The sequence below is a fragment of the Rana temporaria genome, chromosome 9, assembly GCF_905171775.1.
Source record: "Rana temporaria chromosome 9, aRanTem1.1, whole genome shotgun sequence".
Lineage (NCBI taxonomy): Eukaryota > Metazoa > Chordata > Amphibia > Anura > Ranidae > Rana > Rana temporaria.
The window spans coordinates 3938041-3960265 of NC_053497.1; the positions used below are offsets into that span (position 1 = coordinate 3938041).

Genomic DNA, 22225 nt, shown 5'->3' on the forward strand with positions numbered 1-22225 from the left:
GGGACATGGCTAGAGGGACATGGCTGCATATGTGAGGGACATGGCTAGAGGGACATGGCTGCATATGTGAGGGACATGACTAGAGGGACATGGCTGCATATGTGAGGGACATGGCTAGAGGGACATGGCTGCATATGTGAGGGACATGGCTAGAGGGACATGGCTGCATATGGGGGGACTTGGCTGCATATGTGGGGGACATGGCTGCATATGGGGGGGGGGACATGGCTGCATTTGGGGACACATTTAAAAAAAGTATCGGTATTCGGTATCGGCGACTACTTGAAAAAAAGTATCGGTACTTGTACTCGGTCCTAAAAAAGTGGTATCGGGACAACCCTAGAAAAAATAATTGCAGCCACTGTACCCATAAATTGCCGCTACTGTGCCATCAAACGCAGTTACTGTGGCCATCAATTGCCGCTACTGTGCCCATCATTTGCTGCCAGTGTGCTCATCAATTGACGCTACTGTGCCCATCAATTGCTGCCAGGATGCCCATAAATGGCTGCCAGTGTGCCCATCAATTGCCGCTAGTGTGCTCATCAATTGACGTTACTGTGCCCATCAATTGCTGCCACTGTGCCCATCAATTGCTGCCAGGATGCCCATAAATGGCTGCCAGTGTGCCCATCAATTGCCGCTAGTGTGCTCATCAATTGACGTTACTGTGCCCATCAATTGCTGCCACTGTGCCCATAAGTTGCTGCCAGTGTGCCCATCATTTGCTGCCAGTGTGCTAATTAATTGACATTACTGTGCCCATCAATTGCTGCCAGTGTGCCCATGAATTGTCGCTACTGCGGCCATCAATTGCTGCCAGTGTGCCCATCAATTGCCGCTACTGTGCCCATCAATTGCTGCCAGTGTACCCATAAATTGCCGCTACTGTGCCATCAAACGCAGTTACTGTGGCCATCAATTGCCGCTACTGTGCCCATCATTTGCTGCCAGTGTGCTCATCAATTGACGCTACTGTGCCCATCAATTGCTGCCAGGATGCCCATAAATGGCTGCCAGTGTGCCCATCAATTGCCGCTAGTGTGCTCATCAATTGACGTTACTGTGCCCATCAATTGCTGCCACTGTGCCCATCAATTGCTGCCAGGATGCCCATAAATGGCTGCCAGTGTGCCCATCAATTGCCGCTAGTGTGCTCATCAATTGACGTTACTGTGCCCATCAATTGCTGCCACTGTGCCCATAAGTTGCTGCCAGTGTGCCCATCATTTGCTGCCAGTGTGCTAATTAATTGACATTACTGTGCCCATCAATTGCTGCCAGTGTGCCCATGAATTGTCGCTACTGCGGCCATCAATTGCTGCCAGTGTGCCCATCAATTGCCGCTACTGTGCCCATCAATTGCTGCCAGTGTGCCCATGAATTGCCGCTACTGTGCCCATCAATTGCTGCCAGGATGCCCATAAATGGCCGCTACTGTGGCCATCAATTGCTGCCAGTGTGCCCATCAATAGCTGCCAGTATGCCCATGAATTGCCGCTACTGTGCCCATCAATTGCTGCCAGGATGCCCATAAATGGCCGCCAGTGTGCCCATCAATTGCTGGTAGTGTGCTCATCAATTGACGTCACTGTGCCCATCAATTGCTGCCAGTGTGCTCCTCAATTGCTTTCCGATCATGTGACCGCCTTGACAAGCCAATCACGGCAGTCACATGGTCATCGAGCTCGCCCAGCCTCCTGGCATTGTAAACATCTTAACCACTTTAGCCCCGGACCATTTTGCCGGTTAAGGACCGGGCCACTTTTTGCGATTCGGCACTGCGTCGCTTTAACTGACAATTGCGCGGTCGTGCAACGTGGCTCCCAAACAAAATTGGCGTCCTTTTTTCCCCACAAATAGAGCTTTCTTTTGGTGGTATTTGATTACCTCTGCGATTTTTATTTTTTGCGCTGTAAACAAAAATAGAGCGACAATTTTGAAAAAAAAAATGCAATTTTTTTTTCTTTTTGCAATAATAAATATCCCCCAAAAATATATATATAAAAAAAGTTTTTTCCTCAGTTTAGGCCGATACGTATTCTTCTACATATTTTTGGTAAAAAAAAATCGCAATAAGCGTTTATTGATTGGTTTGCGCAAAAGTCGCTGATCGCCGCCATTGGTAGTAAAAAAAAAAAAAAAAGTTAATAAAAATGCAATAAAACTATCCCCTATTTTGTAAATGCTATAAATTTTGCGCAAACCAACCAATAAATAGATCAATATAGCGAAAAAAAAAAATATAGCATTTTTTTCAAAATTGTCGCTCTATTTTTGTTTATAGCGCAAAAATAAAAACCGCAGAGGTGATCAAATACCACCAAAAGAAAGCTCTATTTGTGGGGAAAAAAAGGACGCCAATTTTGTTTGGGAGCCACGTCGCACGACCGCGCAATTGTCTGTTAAAGCGACGCAGTGCCGAATCGCAAAAACTGGCCGGGTCCTTTAGCTGCCTAAAGGTCCGGGTCTTAAGTGGTTAAAATGCACTGTTACTGTAAAAATTACACTGGCAGTGAAGGAGTTAACCACTAGGTGGCGCTGTAGGGGTTAAGCGTTCCCTAGGAAGTGATTCTTACTGTTAGGGGGGCGTGGCTACACGTGACACATCACCGATGACCGTTCTCGATCACGGGGGAAATGGTCATCAGTGACGTCACTAGGCAGAATAGGGGAATGCCTTGTTTACAAAGGCATCCCCCCTGTTCTGCCTTTGCGGGCCGCCCGGGAACATCGAGTTCCCGGAACCCGCGAGCGCACTCACCAGGCACGCGGTGGTCAAATTTAAAGGGACGATGTACAGGTACGCCAATTTGCCTGCCGGTGCCATTCTGTCGACGTACATCTGCGTGCGGCGGTCGGCAAGTGGTTAGAGGTCCGGGAGGCGCCAAGAGGTTCGGGAAGTCTTGGGCTGCAGTCTCTCAGTCTTTGCTTCTTCTCCTCTCTAGGCAGTACCAGCAGGCCGAGCGCCACTTCTCAGAAGCCATAAAGAAGAACCCGCTCCTGCCTCAGCTGTATCTCCACCGGGCGCAACTGAGACGTCAGCTGCCCAACGACGCGGATTGCCAAGAAGACGCCGTCACCTCCATCCTTCTGAACCCGAAAAGCAATGAGGTATGTTACTGTTAGCAACTTAACCACTTAAGGACCGCCTCCTGCAGATATACGTCGGCAGAATGGCATGGCTGGGCACAAGCACGTACCTGTACGTCCTCTTTAAGTGCCCAGCCGTGGGTCGCGGGCGCAGAGCCGCGCCCCGAAACTCCGCGGTCGCGATCGCCGCTGGAGTCCCGCGATTGGTCCCCGGAGCTGAAGAACGAGGAGAGCTGTGTGTAAAACACACCTTCCCCGTTCTTCACTGTGGCGCCGTCATTGATCGTGTGTTCCCTCTTATAGGGAAACACGATCAATGACGTCACACGTCCAGCCCCGCCCCCCTACAGTTAGAAACACAGATGAGGTCACACTTAACCCCTTCAGCGCCCCCTAGTGGTTAACTCCCAAACTGCAATTGTCATTTTCACAGTAATCTGTGCATTTTTATAGCATTTTTTGCTGTGAAAATGACAATGGTCCCAAAAATGTGTCAAAATTGTCCGAAGTGTCCGCCATAATGTCGCAGTCACGAAAAAAATCGCTGATCGCCGCCATTAGTAGTAAAAAATTTTTTTTTATAAAAATGCAATAAAACTATCCCCTATTTTGTAAACGCTATCAATTTTGCGAAAACCAATCGATAAACGCTTATCGCGATTTTTTTTTTTACCAAAAATATGTAGAAGAATACGTATCGGCCTAAACTGAGGGAAAAAATGTTTTTTTATATATTTTGGGGGATATTTATTATAGCAACAAGTAAAAAATATTGCATTTTTTTTTTAAATCGTCGCTCTATTTTTGTTTATAGCGCAAAAAATAAAAACCGCAGAGGTGATCAAATACCACCAAAAGAAAGCTCTATTTGTGGGGAAAAAAAGGACGCCAATTTTGTTTGGGAGCCACGTCGCACGACCGTGCAATTGTCAGTTAAAGCGACGCAGTGCCGAATCGCAAAAACTGTCCGGGTCTTTTACCTGCCTAAAGGTTTGGGTCTTAAGTGGTTAACCAACACCTGGCCTGGTCCTCCACCCATCTCCTCCAACTTTGCTCCAACCTGCCCATCTCAGGGGCCCATGACTCACTAGGTAGTAAAGACAGGACTAGCTTGACACCCTGGAAGCTGAACCTTTAAAACAAGCCATGGCTCTTGCTTCCCAGCACCATGGAAGTAGTATGACAGTAAATCCAGGAAGTGGACAGGCAGCAGCTTCAGCTGCCCACAGTTAAAATGGCTGCCGCCAGACTCGGTGGAGGGAGATTTCTGTAGCATTATTTGGCAAGTACAGAATCGCAGTACAGTAGAACCTCGGTTTAAGAGTAACTTGGTTTGAGAGCGTTTCGATTTGCGAGCAACTTTTTTTTTTTTTATTCTGGCTCGGTTTGCGAGTGTTGACTCGCAAGATGAGCAGAATTCAAGCTAAATATGCCTGCAGTACCGCATTTGGCCTGAGGTACGGGGGCGCAGAAGCCTAGCAGAGCCGAAAATAGGCCTGCAGTACCGCATTTGGCCTGAGGTACGGGGGTGCAGAAGCCTAGCAGAGCCGAAAATAGGCCTGCAGTACCTCATTTGGCCTGAGGTACGGGGGCGCAGAAGCCTAGCAGAGCCAAAAATAGGCCTGCAGTACCACATTTGGCCTGAGGTACGGGTGGCACAGAAGCCTAGCAGAGCCAAAAATAGGCCTGCAGTACCACATTTGGCCTGAGGTACGGGGGGCGCAGAAGCCTAGCAGAGCCGAAAATAGGCCTGCAGTACCACATTTGGCCTGAGGTACGGGGGGCACAGAAGCCTAGCAGAGCCGAAAATAGGCTTGCAGTACCTCATTTGGCCTGAGGTACTTCCGCCACCTGGAGCGAGACTGGAAGGAACATGGGAACCACTTCCTTCCAGTCTTATATGTGTAAACACGGAAGCAACGTCGCAACGTCACTTCCGGTTAACTTAGCTGCTAACGGCGCAGATAAAAAAAAAACTACAGTATTCAGAATCGCCGTTTTTGGCGATCTGAATACTTTGAAGTGCAAAGGAGGGATTTGTGGTCTTTTAGACCCTCCGATCCCTCCATAAAGAGGACCTGTCACCCCCTATTACTGTCACAAGGGATGTTTACATTCATTATAGACCCCCGATCTCTCCATAAAGAGGACCTGTCACCCCCTATTACTGTCACATGGGATGTTTACATTCCTTGTGACAGCAATAAAAGTGATCAAAATTATAATTTTTTTAAAAGAGACAATGTAAAAAAAAAAAAAAAAAATGTTAAAGCGCCCTGGCCCCCATGAGCTTGCACAGCAAAGAAAACGGTGTTCAACCCACACATGTGAGGTATCGCCGCAATCGTCAGAGTGAGAGCAATAATTCTAGCCCTAGAACTTCTCAGTAACTCCAAACTGGTAACCGTTATTTTTTTTTAAAAACGTTGCCTATGGCGATTTTTAGGTACCGTCGCTTGTCGCCATTCCACGAGTGTGCGCAATTTCAAAGTGTGACATGTTAGGTATCTATTTAGTCGGCGTAATATTATCTTTCACATTATGCAAAAAAATTGGGCTAACTTTACTGTTGTTTTTTTTTTATTTATTTGTGAAAGTGTATTTTTTCTCTAAAAAATTGCATTTGAAAGACCGCTGCGCAAATAGAGTGTGACAAAATATTGCACCGCTATTTTATTCTCTAGGGTCTCTGCTAAAAAAAATCTATATAATGTTTGGGTTGTTTTTCTAGCAAAAAATACGGATTTTAAAGCGGAGGTCCGCCTAAAAAAAAAAATATTAACCACTTTAAGACTGAGCCTGTTTTTCAGACTCTGCGTTTACAAGTTAAAAAACACGTTTTTTTGCTAGAAAATGACTTAGAACCCCCAAACATTATATTTGTTTATTTTCTAACACCCTAGAGAATAAAATGGCGGTCATTGCAATACTTTTTGTCACACCGTATTTGCTCAGCGGTTTTAGAAGTGCACTTTTTTTTGGGGGGAAAAAAAATCACTTCTTTGAATAAAAAAAATAAGACAACAGTAAAGTTGGGCCAATTTTTTTTTTTATATTGTGAAATATAATGTTACTCCAAGTAAATTGATACCCAACATGTCACGCTTCAAAATTGCGTCCGCTCGTGGAACGGCGTCAAACTTTAACCTTAAAAATCTCCAAACGCGACGTTTAAAAAATTCTACAGGTTACATGTTTTGAGTTACAGAGGAGGTCTAGGGCTGGAATTATTGCTCTCGCAAGCGATACCTCACTTGTGTGGTTTGAACACCACTTTCATATGCGGGCGCGAGAAGCTTTGGGGGTTCTGCCGTAAAAAAAAAAAGAAGAAATAAAGAAAAATATATATAAAAAAAAGGGGGTAGCCTGGGGACCTCTGGGCCCTTAAAAAGAAAGATGTATATAACAAATATATATTTATTTATTTTTAAAAAATAGAGGGACCTCTGGGCCCTTTAATAATTTTTATATATATATATATATATATATATATATATATATATATATATATATATATATATATATATATATATATATATATATATATATATAAAAAGAAATTACAAAAAAGGGGGGTTGCCATCCGGGACCTCTGGGCCCTTTAATAAAAATTAAAAAAATAAACCTCTGGGCCCTTTAATAAAAAATAAAAAAATATATATACAAAAAAAAAAAAAAACATTTATAAAAAAAAGAAAAGGGGGGTTGCCATCCAGGGACCTGGGGACCTCTGGGCCCTTTAATAATATATATATATATATATATATATATATATATATATATATAAAATAAAATAATATAAAAATAAATATTATTTTTTTTAGAAAAAAAAGGGGGGTTGCCATCCAGGGCCCTGGGGACCTCTGGGCCCTTTAATAATAATAATAAAAAAAAAAAAAATAATATATATATATATAATATAAATAAAAGAAATAAAGAATAAAAGTGATATGGAAAACGGGTGAGGGGCCATCTCCCCCCTCACTTGTCTCCACACACAGCAAGCGACAGAACCGAATCACCTCCACCACTGCCGACGGCACAGGAGAGCGGCGGGAGGGGGGCCCTCTCCCGCCGCCGATAAAAGTGATCTTGAGGCAAATCCGCCGCAGAGACCACTTTTATCTTGTAGAGGACCGCCCGCTGAAGAAAAGAATACCGGGGTTATGGTAGCTAGCTGCCACCATAACAACGGTATTCCTCTTCAAAGTCATCACGTTTTTTTTGTGGACCTCCACTTTAACTTGTAAGCAACAAATGTCAGAAATAGGCTTAGGCATGAAAGGGTTAAGAAAAAACGCATCCGGCGATGGCAGCTGCCGCCTTTCCGCGTGTAACAAATAGGGGGCGCTGTCTTCACGCGGATATCCTGTTTTGTTTCCTTGGCAGGTGTCACCCACACTAATGACCTTCTTCCCCGGGAAGTCTCTGGAGGAGGTTCTACACGGCACACTGGCCACCAGAGCTCGCCATCTACTGGAGAGAAGCCTGAAGACTCTGCCCAATGAGAAGAGGACGTGTGAGCCGCCCCCCCTTCAGGAATCATTGGGAACATCGCTCCACCCAATCGGAGCTGAACTCTCACTGCATGCTTCCTTCTCCATTGCTCCCCAGGCCACGCCCCCAACTAAGTGGAGTCTTTAATAAATCTAAACCATAGTGGTCTGGAGGGGACGGTCAGAATACAGTCCGAGAAATACCATGGTTAAAGTTAAAATAGGAGGTGGGAACGGCCTATGGAGACCCTTGGATCCCTGAACTTCTTTTTTTTTTTAAATTCTGGTTATAGGATACAGTTCCCCAATTCCATCTTTTGAGCGGTAAATAGATAGATACATAGATGCTTGTTGTCAGGAAAGGTTTCACCCGTTGGTGGCGCTGTTGGTCCGGTGGATCGCAGTACCAATGCCCACCAGCGGGAGTCTCCTAACAGTTCGGAGCTGTCATGAAAGGTTTCATCTGCTGGTGGCACTGTTGGATCTTTGCTCCGCAGTACCAATGTCCACCAGCGGGAGTCTCCTGGCAGTATGGAGCAGACATCACCTCCTGCGATCAGGCGTCACCTGAGTCTGATTGCAGGTGTGTGTATAAATACCCGGCGAGCATTCACATACTCGCCTTGGTATCGTCCTTGTGCCCTGACCTGCGATCCTGTTATCTTTAGCCTGTTCCCAATCCTGATCCCGAGCCTGTACCCAAGCCTGTACCCGATCCCGAGCCTGTACCCGATCCTGATCCCGAGCCTGTACCCGATCCCGAGCCTGTACCTGATCCCGAGCCTGTACCTGATCCCGAGCCTGTACCTGATCCCGAGCCTGTACCTGATCCCGAGCCTATCCTGGGCCTGTACCCGATCCTGAGCCTCTACCTGATCCTGATCCTGAGCCTCTACCCGATCCTGATCTCGAGCCTATCCTGAGCCTGTACCCGATCCTGATCTTGAGTCTATCCCAAGCCTGTACCCGATCCTGATCCCGAGCCTATCCTGAGCCTGTACCCGATCCTGATCCCAAGCCTATCCCGAGCCTGTACCCGATCCTGAGCCTGTACCCGATCCTGATCCCGAGCCTATCCTGATCCTGAGCCCATACCCCATCCTGATCCCGAGCCTGTACTCAATCCCGAGCCTGTACCCGATCCTGAGCCTGTACCCGATCCTGATCCTGAGCCTGTACCCGATCCTGATCCCGAGCCTATCCTGATCCCGTCCCTCCTGTGTTTCTGTTATCCTGCATCCCTGCCCTGCTGCCTAACCGATCCTGATCCCGAGCCTGTACCCGATCCTGAGCCTGTACCTGATCCTGAGCCTGTACCCGATCCTGATCCCGATCCTGATCCTGGGCCTGTACCCGATCCTGATCCTGAGCCTCTACCCGATCCTGAGCCTCTACCTGATCCTGAGCCTCTACCCGATCCTGATCCCGAGCCTGTACCCGATCCTGATTCCGAGCCTATCCTGAGCCTGTACCCGATCCTGATCCCGACTCTATCCCGAGCCTATACCCGATCCTGAGCCTATCCCGAGCCTGTACCCGATCCTGATTCCGAGCCTATCCTGAGCCTGTACCCGATCCTGATCCCGAATCTATCCCGAGCCTATACCCGATCCTGAGCCTATCCCGAGCCTGTACCCGATCCTGAGCCTGTACCCGATCCTATCCCGATCCTGATCCCGAGCCCGTACCCCATCCTGATCCCGAGCCCGTACCCCATCCTGATCCCGAGCCCGTACCCCATCCTGATCCCGAGCCTGTACCCGATCCTGATCCCGAGCCTGTACCTGATCCCGAGCCTGTACCCGATCCTGATCCCGAGCCTATCCTGATCCCGTCCCTCCTGTGTTTCTTTTATCCTGCATCCCTGCCCTGCTGCCTGATCCCGTCCACCTTCTCTCTGTCCTGTCCCGCTCCTTGCCCCCATCTGCTGATCTCCTGTGTATGACCCCGGCCTGGCTTCGTTTTTTTAATTTTGGTTTACCCCCTTCTATGGTTCTCGCCGTCTGTTGCTGTTTTGGGTCACTGTCTTAATATTGGTGGTGTGTTTATTTATATTCACTTTCCTTAATAAATTATTACTCACTTACATGTGTTTGGTTCCCTCTTTGCAGTCCACACAGTTCTGGTCACACCTGTTCATGACACTTGTACATTATGATGTGTCAGAATTATGAGTTTTTTTTTTAAATATAAAAATCCCCCTGAGGAAGACCATGACTATATGGGTCGAAACGCGTTGGATATTATTCATCTAGATGGCAATTTTGTAATTTAATGTTTAATTTGCTCCACTGTGTGACTTTTGCTATGTATGATGGAACATGTTTTTTTTTTAAGTGTGTAACCAGAGCTCATATTTTAAAACATTCATGAATTTGAATTTTATTTTGTGAAATAAAAAGATTTAAAAAAGCCGCGACTTTTTTGATTTAATACTTTGCTGCTAAAAAAAAACAAAAAACCCTTTGGGGAAATCATTCTATATTGAGAAACACGATCGAACCTTCTATATCTGAAATGTGACCAGTGGCGGCCGGTCTTTAACCCCTTCCATACCGCGCCTATTCTGGCACTTCTCTCCTACATGTACAAATCATCATTCTTTTGCTAGAAAATTACTCAGAACCTCCAAACATTATATATGTTTTTTTTTTTTTAGCAGACACCCTAGGGAATAAAACGGCGGTCATTGCAACGTTTTATCTTGCACGGTATTTGCGCAATAATTTTTCAAACGCCTTTTTTTGGGGGGGGGGAAATTGTTTCATGAATTAAAAAAATAACAGAACAGTAAAGTTAGCCCAATTTTTTTGTAAAATATGAAAGATGATACGCCGAGTAAATAGATACCTAACATGTCAGGCTTTAAAATTGCGCACACTCATGGAATGGCGCCAAACTTCGGTACTTAAAAAAACCTCCATAGGCAACGCTTTGAAATTTTTTACAGGTTACCAGTTTAGATTTACAGAGGAGGTCTAGTGCTGAAATTCTTGCTGTCACTCTAACGCACGCGGCGATACCTCACATATGTGGTTTAAACGGCGTTTACATATGTCGGCGGGACTTGCGTGTGCGTTCGCTTCTGCGCGCGAGCTACCGGCGACAGGAGCATTCAAATTTTTTATTTTTTTTATTGTTTTAATTTTTTTTTACTTTTTTTTTTTTTTTTTTTTACACTTTTTTTTTTTACACTTTTATCCCTATTACAAGCAATGTAAACATCCCTTGTAATAGGAAATGTGTGTGACAGGTCCTCTTTATGGAGAGATGCGGGGTGGTCAATAAGACCCCACATCTCTCCTCCAGGCTGGAAAGCATGAGATCGGTGAAAAAATTTTCACCGATCTCATGATTAGTGTTGCTCACTAGCCGCAATCGCGGCTTTGTTTACTTACGGGTACCCGGGCGTGACGTCATCACATCGCGCCCGGGCCTCCGACGGTCATAGAGATGACTGGTGACCATCTGGTCACCAGTCATCTCTATGCTTCCTACCTGCGCCGGACGATTCCTTCTCCGGGCCCCCGATGGCACGGGAGAGCCCGGAGAAGCACCGGATGGCGGCGGGAGGGAGGGGACATCCCCTCCCACCACCTATAAGAACGATCTAGCGGCGGAACCGCCACTATGATCGTTCTTATGGTTGCGCAGGATCGCCGGCTGAAGACATGGATATCTGAATGATGCCTCTAGCTGCACCCATCATTCAGATTTCCCCCCTGCAAAGCTCAGGACGTCATACGACGTCCACCCAGGGTGGGAGATCCCATCTGTGGACGTCATATGACGATGGGCCGGTATTGAAGTGGTTAAAAAATAACAAAACAGTAAAGTTAGCCCAATTTGTTTGTATAATGTGAAAGATAATGTTAAGCCGAGTAAATAGATACCTAACAAGTCACGCTTTAAAATTGCGCACATTTATGGAATGGCGCCAAAACTTCCGTACTTAAAAATCTCCATAGGCGACGCTTTAATTATTATTATTTTTTTACAGGTTACCAGTTTAGAGTTACAGAGGAGGTCTAGTGCTAGAATTATTGCTCTCGCTCTAACACACGGGACAATACCTCACATGTGTGGTTCAAACGGCGTTTACATATGTGGGCGGGACTTACGTGCTCATTCGCTTCCGAGCGCAAGCCACTGCGTTTTTTAACTTTTTTTTTTTGGGGTCACTTTTATTCCTATTACAAGCAATGTAAACATCTCTTGTAATAGGAATGTGTGTGACAGGTCCTCTTTATGGAGAGAGGCGGGGGGTCAATAAGACCTCACATCTCTCCTCCAGGCTGGAAAGCATGAGATCGTGAAAAAAATTCACCGATCTCATGCTTTCAGGCGCGATTTGCGGCTTTGTTTACCTCCGGGTACCCGGGCGTGACGTCATAACGTCGCTCCCTGGCCTCCCTCTATCCTCCTCATCCGGCGGCGGCCGATTCGTTCTCTGGGCCTGCGATGGCACGGGAGAGCCCCGGAGAAGCATCGTATGGCGGCGGGAGGGGGGGGGACGTCCCCTCCCGCCGCCTATAAGAACGATCTAGCGGTGGATCCGCCGCTATGATCGTTCTTATGTTGCGCTGAATCGCCACCTGAAAAGAAGGATATCCGATGCCTGTAGCTGCCCCCATCATTCAGATATCCCCCCCCCCCCCAAAGTCCAGGACATCGGTAGGGAAGTGGTTAATGGACGCAGAGGCGCCGCCCCCTAGTTCGCATGCGGTGACCTGGACTCGTAGCTTTATCGTTTTATATACTGTATTCAGATAAATTTCGTATATTTTTTTTTTTTTTTTTTAAATCGATCGAATTTGGGAAGACGGCTATATTCGTTTTCTATGCTAATTTATTCTATTCTATTGTTTTCTATTTTATTCTGTTTCATTCTTTTCTTTTCTATTCTGTTTTATTCCATTCTTTTTTTATTTTCTGTTGTTGTTTCTAGTATACTATAAAGCACATGTGTCAAAACACAAGGCCCACGGGCCAAATATGGCCCTCCAGGCCATTTTATGTGGCCCTTACACCGCTCCTGCAGCTGCGAACCCCCCCATCTTTTCTCAGCAGTTGGCAGCAGAGATGAGGACAGAACTTCTCCCCCTGATCCTGCTCCTCACTGTGCAGCCGCAGGCAGGATCGTCTTTGTCCCCCCCTTCCGTCTCAGCAGTCGGCAGCAAAGAGGACAGAACTCCTCCTACAGATCTTGCGCCTCTCTGTGCCGCTGCAGCACCCCCTCGTCTCCACCTGCCCAGGTCTCAGCATGATTTAGCTTGTGACGGGAGTCACTTTGGGGGGGGGGGGGGGGCTTGTGGAACCCAGATTACCTCAGAGAGAACTGGAATCTCCTTGTCCAGCTCCCCTGGCCCCTCCTATGCCATTTGCAGCCTCACTGTGCCCATTGCATGCCTCACTGTGCCCATTGCATTCCTCACTGTGCCCATTGCATTCCTCACTGTGGCCATTGCATTCCTCACTGTGGCCATTGCATTCCTCACTGTGGCCATTGCATTCCTCACTGTGCCCATTGAATTCCTCACTGTGCCCATTGCATTCCTCACTGTGCCCATTGAATTCCTCACTGTGCCCATTGAATTCCTCACTGTGCCCATTGCATTCCTCACTGTGCCCATTGCATTCCTCACTGTGCCCATTGCATTCCTCACTGTGCCCATTGCATGCCTCACTCTGCTCATTGCATGCCTCACTCTGCCCATTGCATGCCTCACTCTGCCCATTGCATGCCTCACTGTGGCCATTGCATGCCTCACTGTGCCCATTGCATTCCTCACTGTGCCCATTGCATTCCTCACTGTGCCATTGCATGCCTCACCGTGCCCATTGCATGACTCACCGTGCCCATTGCATGACTCACCGTGCCCATTGCATTCCTCACCGTGCCCATTGCATTCCTCACCGTGCCCATTGCATTCCTCACCGTGCCCATTGCATTCCTCACTGTGCCCATTGCATTCCTCACTGTGCCCATTGCATTCCTCACTGTGCCCATTGCATGCCTCACCGTGCCCATTGCATGACTCACCGTGCCCATTGCATTCCTCACCGTGCCCATTGCATTCCTCACCGTGCCCATTGCATTCCTCACCGTGCCCATTGCATTCCTCACCGTGCCCATTGCATTCCTCACCGTGCCCATTGCATTCCCCACCGTGCCCATTGCATGCCTCACCGTGCCCATTTGCAGCCTCACTGTGCCCATTTGCAGCCTCAGTGTGCCCATTGCATGCCTCACTGTGCCTATCTGCATACCTGATCTCTGTGTCATGCAGTCACTCGGTGGCCGTCCAGTGTAACAAAGCCCCGCCTCCTCCTCGTCCGTGATAGGCAGAATACTCAGTTACCCAGCAGCGAGTCAGTGTTCCGCGTATCACAGACGAGGACGAGGAGGAGGCGGGGCTTTGTTACACTGGACGGCCGCCGTCTGATTGCATGACACAGGGGCTGATCAGGTATGCAGATTGGAGAGACTCAAGTATAAGCCGAGGGGGGCTTTTTCAGCACAAAAAAAGTCCCCCCCCCTCCGCTGCTCTTTCCGGGCCTCCCGTCACACCAGGAGACCCGATCCACGATGCGCCACCTCCAGCGCCTAGCCACAGACTGGACTGAAGCCGTAAACGCCCCCGTCCCCGCGAGCTCGCGCAGCAAAGAAAACGCATATGGAATTTGCGCCTGCCTATGTAAACGGTGTTCAAACCACACATGTGAGGTGTCGCCGCGATCGTCAGAGCGAGTGCAATAATTGTAGCCCTATACCTCCTCTGTAACTCAAATCTGGTAACCGTAAAAAAAAAAATAAAAAAAAATTAAAGCATCGCCTATGAAGATTTTTAGGTACCGTAGTTTGTCGCCATTCCATGAGTGCGTGCGATTATAAAGCCTTGACATGTTTGGTATCTATTTACTCGGCGTAACATCATCTTTCACATTATACAAAAAAATTGGTGCTAACTTTACTGTTTCATTTTTTTTTTTAATTCATGAAAGTATCTTTTTCTCAAAAAGTTGCGTTTAAAACACCGCCGCACAAATACCGCGTGACATAAAATATTGCAACAATCGCCATTTTATTCTCTAGATTCTCTGCTAAATATATTTTCTAGCAAGAAATACGAATTTTAACTTGTAAACACCAAATGTCAGAAATAGGCTTAGTCATGAAAGGGGTATTATTATAATATATATATATATATCTCAATTTTAACCACTTCCCGCCCGGTCAATGGACAATTGACGTCCGGGAAGTGGTTGTGAAATCCTGACTGGACGTCTATTGACGTCCTGCAGGATTTCATGCCGGCGCGCAGCGCGGCGATTGGTGATGCGGAGTGTCAGTCGGGCACCCAGCATCTCCGATCTCGGTAAAGAGCCTCCGGCAGAGGCTCTTTACCACGTGATCCGCCGTGTCCAATCACGGCTGATCACGATGTAAACAGGAAGAGCCGTTGATCGGCTCTTCCTCACTCGCGTCTGACAGACACGAGTAGAGGAGAGCCGATCAGCAGCTCTCCTGACAGGGGGGGTATACGCTAATTGTTTATCAGTGCAGCCCCCCCCCCCCCTCAGATGCCCACACTGGTCCACCAGGGAGTGCCCCCCGGTGCTCAATAGAGCAAAAAAAAAAACAATTGATGCCAATCAGTGCCCACAAATGGGCACTGACTGGCAACATGGGCACTGGCTGGAATGATGCCCAGCAATGCCATCAGTGCCACCCCTCAGTGTCCATCAGTGCCACCTATTAGTGCCCATCTATGCCCAGTGCCCATCTATCAGTGCCCATCTGTGCCACCCATAAGTACCCATCAGTGCCACCCATAAGTGCCACCCATGAGTGCCCATCAGTGCCGCCAAAGAGTGCCCATCAGTGCCGCCTATGAGTGCCCATCAGTGCAGCATACCAGCACCGCCTATCGGTGCCCATCAGTGCCGCCTCATCGGTGCCCATCAGTGCCGCCATATCAGTGCCCATAATTGAAGAAGAAAACGTACTTATTTACAAAAAAAATTAACAGAAAAAAATTAAAACTTAATTTTTTTTTAAAAATGTCTGTCTTTTTTTAGTTGTTGCGCAAAAAATAAAAATCGCAGAGGTGATCAAATACCACCAAAAGAAATCTCTATTTGTGGGAACAAAATAATAAAAATGTCATTTGGGTACAGTGTAACACGACCGCGCAATTTTCATTCAAAGTGCGACAGTGCTGATAGCTGAAAATTGGCCTGGGCAGGAAGGTGCGTAAGTGCCCCCCAGTATGGAAGTGGTTAATAAACATTTTTTTTTTTTATGATAATATTATTATATATATTTAAAATCTATAATTTTTTTTATTTTTTTAGACGTGTATGCTAAAAAAAAAAAAAAAAAGCAACAATTCGCTCTGGCAGTGTCAATAAGCTGCACAAGAAGCCAGCACGGTCACATTCAGCTGATGGTTATTCCTCATACTGACCACCAGGTGGCGCCTGAGCTCCAAACGGCTCTCTTTTCTCTCTCTCAGTCCTCCCGAGGGATAGACGAGCCGGGCCGGTCTGGAGCAGTACAGCGCCTCTATGGTGATGAGTGTTGGTGATGTCGGTAAAGATGGCGGCTGCTCCTCTGTATTTGTATCTTTTCTTTTTTTTTCTGGACGGGAATCCTGTGAGAGAGAAAAGGGAAGGTTCTGATATTATTTCATTCGTATTTCTGTCTCTATATTGGAGGGCTCAGTGTTTGTTTACAACCCGGGGCCCTACAACTGTTGCAGAACTACAAGTCCCATCATGCCTCTGGTAGTCATTGTAACTGTCAGCCTTGCAATGCCTCATGGGAAATGTAGTTCCACAACAACTGGAGAGCCCCAGGTTGCCTCCTCCTGTTGTATAGCCTGCTATTGGGGGCGGGGGGAACTCCACCCGTTGCCTATGGTTACGCCACATTTACGCCTTTGTTTTGGCGGGGGGCATTCGCGCACAGCGCGTTGTGTTTGGGCAGCCCGTTCGTTGAAACGTGCCAAAAGAAAACGTATGTCCTTTTTTCTTTCACGGTAGAGCGAGTTTGTAGCACTAATGCGCACGGGCGGTGGAGCCTTTAAATCTGGCAGATTCGTATCGCGTTGCGGGAGAGTGCCACCCATTTGCGATTGCGTCGACAATTGCATATTAGTGGGGCAGAACTGTGGCGGCTCCGCCCCCACCTGGGATTCCAAACGGCGAATGGAGCCTTAAAGTTGCGTTTTTGTTTGTGCCGCGCAAACAATTGCAGCAAGATCGCGCCTAGTTTCGGGGGGTGCTGTTTTTAGAATGAAGGCGGCCCTGCGTGCGTTCGTCAACCCAAAAAAGCTCCTGCCCTTTTTTGGGGGGAGGGGGAGGGCGACAAGCTTCACGCGATTGTTTTTTTTTTTTTTAAAGGCATGCCCCCCCCCCCCCATGTGATTTTTATCGCGTGAAATCGCACTACGCTTGGGGTGCTGTTTAGAATGAATAGCACCCAAAACGCACTTTGCACCGATTTGCCGTGCAATTTGGAATCGCAAGCAGACTTGCGGCGATTCCATCTGCGATTCCAAATTGCAGCGTGTGACTGGGGCCTAATGAACGATCATCGCCGCAACGTGCCTCGTGCGTGTTTTCTGCGCAATGCGGTGACAGAGACATTCCTGCGGAATGACGGCCTGTGTTTCTGCGTTGTCTTGGTGCACTTTAACCACTTTGCCGACCCCCCCCCCCTTTTTTTGGCACTTTTTGTTTACAAGTTTAAATCAGTATTTTTTTGCTACAAAATTACTTGGAACCCCCAAATAATAAAAATATTTATTTAAAAAAAATTGAGAGAGAGATATTATTATAAATACTAATATTATATCAATTTTTTATATAAATATTTTTTTATTTTTTATATTATTATAATTAGTAATATTAATATATATATATATAGATATAGAGATATATATATATATAGATATATAGATATTATATATATTATTTAAAAAATATAAATATTTTATTTAAAAAAAATATATATTTTATTAAAATTGACAGATATATACATTTAAAAAAAAATTATTATATATATAGTAGATAGATAGAGATATATATATATAGATATAAATTATATATATTGTTTAAAAAAAATGTATTATTACAATTGATATATATATATATATATATATATATATATATATATATATATATATATATATATATATATATATATATATATTAAAATAGTATATTTTTTTTTTTTCAAATATTTTTTTTTATTAAAATTTTATTAAAATTGATTTTATATATATATATGTGTGTGTGTGTGTATATATATATATATATATATATATATATATATATATATTATATAATTTAAAAATATATATATATTTTTTTAATAATACATTTTTTTTAATTAAAATTGATTATATATATATATATATATATATATATATATATATATATATATATGTGTGTGTGTGTGTATATATATATATATATTATTTAAAAATATATATTTTTTTTAATAATACATTTTTTTAAAATTAAAATTGATAGATTTTTTTTATATATATATATATATATATATATATATATATATATATAATATCTTCCTAGATAGAGAGAGAAAGAGAAATAATATTATTATATCTATTTTTTTATATAAATATTTGTATTATTTTTATATCATTATATATCTAAACAGTGTGTTCACACCACACATGTGAGGTATCACCGCGAACGTCAGAGTGAGAGCAATAATTCTAGCACTAGATCTTCTCTGTACCTCTAAACTGGTAACCTGTAAAACATTTTCAAAGCGTCCCCTATGGAGGTTTTTAAGGAATTAAGTTTGGCGTAACACCTTCTTTCACATTATAGAAAAAAAATGGGGGAAACTATTGTGCTTTGTTTTTTGTAATTCATTAAAGTGTATTTTTTTTTTTTTTTTTTTAATTGCATTTAAAAGACTGCTGCGCGACATAAAAAGTTGCAACGATCGTCATTTTATTTTCTAGGGTCTCTGCTAAAAAAACACACATATAAAAATACACTCGGGCACGTTCGGCTCCTTTCGCATAAAGGCTAGGAGGCGGCGCAGGGCGTGACCGCGAAGGGAGCCGAGTGTACCCGAGTGTACTGCGGTCGGTACATGTCGGCGGCGGCAGCGTTCAAACACAGCGTGGGGATCGGCGTATATCACGCACCCATGATTTCCCCCTTATTTTAAGGGGGAAAAAAGTGCGCGGTATACGCCGATAAATACGGTATATATTTTTTTTAGTAATATAATTTTATATATATATATATATATATATATATATATTCTCTATCAATTTTAATAAATATTTGTATTATTATAATATATAAAGTTGTGTGATCGTCTTTTCACCCCTGGCCTGGCCAAGGAATGGGTATTACAGGCTGGTAATCAATATGCAGCAAATCGGCCAACCCAACTTTATTCTCCATAACAAAAGGTAAAGTCAGCTGGATGTGCCCTTCCCCCGTGCCTCCGAAGCTAAGGTCGCCCACAATTCTCTGAACCCCGATGCCGAGCCGAGGAAAGGAGGTGTGAGCAAGACCCTGAGCGTCCAAGACAACGTCCTACGGGTGTAAGTACCGGGAGTGTCCCCACCACTGATATCTGTGGTCATAGGTAGTGATAGACATGTCGGGCGCACTGGTGGGGGAGGGGGGTTGTTGATGACACTGTTGTCATTTTTTTTTTATGGGGGATGGGAGTGAAGATATTTTCCTACATTTTCTTGAAATAGCAATTGAGCTGCTAGTTGGACCCTCTGATTGCTATTGCAAGAGAGCCGAACGTTGGCTCTGAACAACGGTGCCGGGGAGATGCCTGCAGCTGCCTATCATCCGGATACAACGACTTTAACCACTTAAGACCCGGACCTTTAGGCAGTTTTTGCGATCCGGCACTGAGTCGCTTTAACTGACAATTGCGCGGTCGTGCGACGTGGCTCCCAAACAAAATTGGCTTCCTTTTTTTCCCCACAAATAGAGCTTTCTTTTGGTGGTATTTGATCACCTCTGCGGTTTTTATTTTTTGCGCTATAAACAAAAATAGAGCGACAATTTTGAAAAAAATATTTTTTTACTTTTTGCTATAATAAATATCCCCCCAAAAAATATAAAAAAATGTTTTTTCCCTCAGTTTAGGCCGATACGTATTCTTCTACCTATTTTTGGTAAAAAAAAATCGCAATAAGCGTTTATCGATTGGTTTGCGCAAAATTTACAGCGTTTACAAAATAGGGGATAGTTTTATGGCATTTTTTTTTTTTACTACTAATGGCGGCGATCAGCGATTTTTTTCGTGACTGCGACATTACGGCGGACACATCGGACAATTTTGACAAATTTTTGGGACCATTGTCATTTTCACAGCAAAAAGTGCTATAAAAATGCACTGATTACTACGAAATTGACAATTGCAGTTTAGGAGTTAACCACAAGGGAGCACTGTAGGGGTTAAGTGTGACCTCACATGTGTTTCTAACTGTAGGGGGCGGCGCTGGACGTGTGACGTTTTTCCGTATAAAAGGGAACACACGATCGATGACGGCGCCACAGTGAAGCACGGGGAAGCTGTGTTTACACTCGCCTCTCCCCGTTCTTCAGCTCTGGGAACCGATTGCGGGACTACAGCGGCGATCGGTTCCAGCGGTCACGGAGCTTCGGACCGGGTCGCGGGCGCGCGCCGCGACCCACGGCTGGGCACTTAAAGAGGACGTACCTGTACGCGCCCGTGCCATTCTGCTGACGTATATGTGCAGGAGGCGGTGCTTAAGTGGTTAAGATACATGACTTCCTAGGTACGTGATTTGGTGTCGGTTATCGCGGTGATGCCCGCAGCTGCATATCATCCCGCTACAAGCGCCCAACGTACAGGAAGTGATCGAGGATTGGTAAGCTGAACTGCAATTCTCTTTGTCTCTCCTCTATACACAGGCACTGGCAGGCGGATGAAGCTCGGATCCTCCGAGTGTCTGTGAGCTCCTTCCTGGAACATCTGTCTCTGGTGGTGAAGACCATGGAGAGATTCGGGCCGCCGTTATCCGATTCATGAAGATTGGACATCGGAGAGGATCTCTACACACTGACAGACCTGGTGTCATCCACCCTCATAGACTCTGTTTATAGATCTCTGCAGACGTATCAGACTTTTTTTTTTTTTTTTTAGCTTTTATATAAAATAAAATTTTCTTACAACATATCGACACCGTTTCTTTATTTAAACTATTATGGGCTAGTGAGAGAGCAGCGGCAGATTGATGACGTCATCCCTCTGCTCATATTGCTCTCCTACTATCTGCATGGACTATGTCAGACTTTCTAAACCTTTTTTACCCCTTGGAATTAGGTTTTGGTTTTGTGGGAATCCCTGCCAAACCAATTCATTGGAGGTCAGTGGGAAAAATGTGGTTGCCGGAAGATTGGTTTGCTTGGTTGCCAGAAAAATTGGTTTGCTTGGTTGCCGGAAGATTGGTTTGCTTAGTTGCCAGAAGATTGGTTTGCTTGGTTGCCGGAAGATTGGTTTGCTTGGTTGCTGGAAGATTGGTTTGCTTGGTTGCCGGAAGATTGGTTTGCCTGGTTACTGGAAGATTGGTTTGCTTGGTTGCTGGGAAAATTGGTTTGCCTGGTTGCTGGAAGATTGGTTTGCTTGGTTGCCGGAAGATTGGTTTGCCTGGTTACTGGAAGATTGGTTTGCTTGGTTGCCGGAAGATTGGTTTGCTTGGTTGCCGGAAGATTGGTTTGCTTGGTTGCCGGAAGATTGGTTTGCCTGGTTACTGGAAGATTGGTTTGCTTGGTTGCCGGAAGATTGGTTTGCTTGGTTGCCGGAAGATTGGTTTGCCTGGTTGCTGGGAAAATTGGTTTGCCTGGTTGCTGGAAGATTGGTTTGCCTGGTTGCTGGGAAAATTGGTTTGCCTGGTTGCCGGAAGATTGGTTTGCTTGGTTGCCGGAAGATTGGTTTGCTTGGTTGCCGGAAGATTGGTTTGCCTGGTTGCTGGAAGATTGGTTTGCCTGGTTGCCCGGAAGATTGGTTTGCCTGGTTGCCGGAAGATTGGTTTGCCTGGTTGCCGGAAGATTGGTTTGCCTGGTTGCCGGAAGATTGGTTTGCCTGGTTGCCAGAAAAATTGGTTTGCTTGTTTCCTGGAAGATTGGTTTGCTTGGTTTCCGGAAGATTGGTTTGCCCGGTTGCAAGAAAAATTGGTTTGCTTGTTTCCTGGAAGATTGGTTTGCTTGGTTTCCGGAAGATTGGTTTGCCCGGTTGCATACTGTATATCCTAAATGCCAGCAGCTATCCTCGCTTCCTCTTGCTGCAGGCTTTTACCCCAACCATAGTTCTGGTGTGGTGAGCTCAATCCCAGGTGTGTGAAAATAATCAGAGCTTATATTTTTGTGGATTGGTTGTCGGAAGATTGGTTTGCCTGGTTGCGTACTGTATATCCTAGAAAATTGGTTTGCCTGGTTGCTGGGAGATTGGTTTGCCTGGTTGCCCGGAAAATTGGTTTGCCTGGTTGCCCGGAAGATTGGTTTGCCTGGTTGCCCAGAAGATTGGTTTGCCTGGTTGCCCAGAAGATTGGTTTGCCTGGTTGCCGGAAGATTGGTTTGCTTGGTTGCCCGGA

The 22225-nt window shown here is 45.4% G+C and overlaps 2 protein-coding genes across 3 annotated transcripts in view; both read left to right on the top strand.

The window, feature by feature from the left end:
• TTC16 (tetratricopeptide repeat domain 16) overlaps positions 1-7862 on the top strand; it is a 40924-nt gene extending 33062 nt beyond the window's left edge. For both annotated transcript variants that reach the window (XM_040322686.1, XM_040322687.1), the window contains 2 exons: positions 2949-3114; positions 7483-7862. In XM_040322686.1, coding sequence (XP_040178620.1) covers positions 2949-3114; positions 7483-7737 — 421 coding nt within the window. In that variant the 3' untranslated portion in view covers positions 7738-7862. The remainder of the gene's footprint in view (positions 1-2948; positions 3115-7482) is intronic.
• An 8243-nt stretch (positions 7863-16105) lies between these two features.
• On the top strand, positions 16106-20778 carry LAGE3 (L antigen family member 3). The gene is made up of 3 exons (XM_040325095.1): positions 16106-16214; positions 19061-19189; positions 20547-20778. The coding sequence occupies exons 1-3, from the start codon at positions 16180-16182 to the stop codon at positions 20662-20664; spliced, it is 282 nt and encodes a 93-aa protein (XP_040181029.1). The 5' UTR covers positions 16106-16179; the 3' UTR covers positions 20665-20778.
• The last annotated feature ends 1447 nt before the right edge of the window (positions 20779-22225 follow it).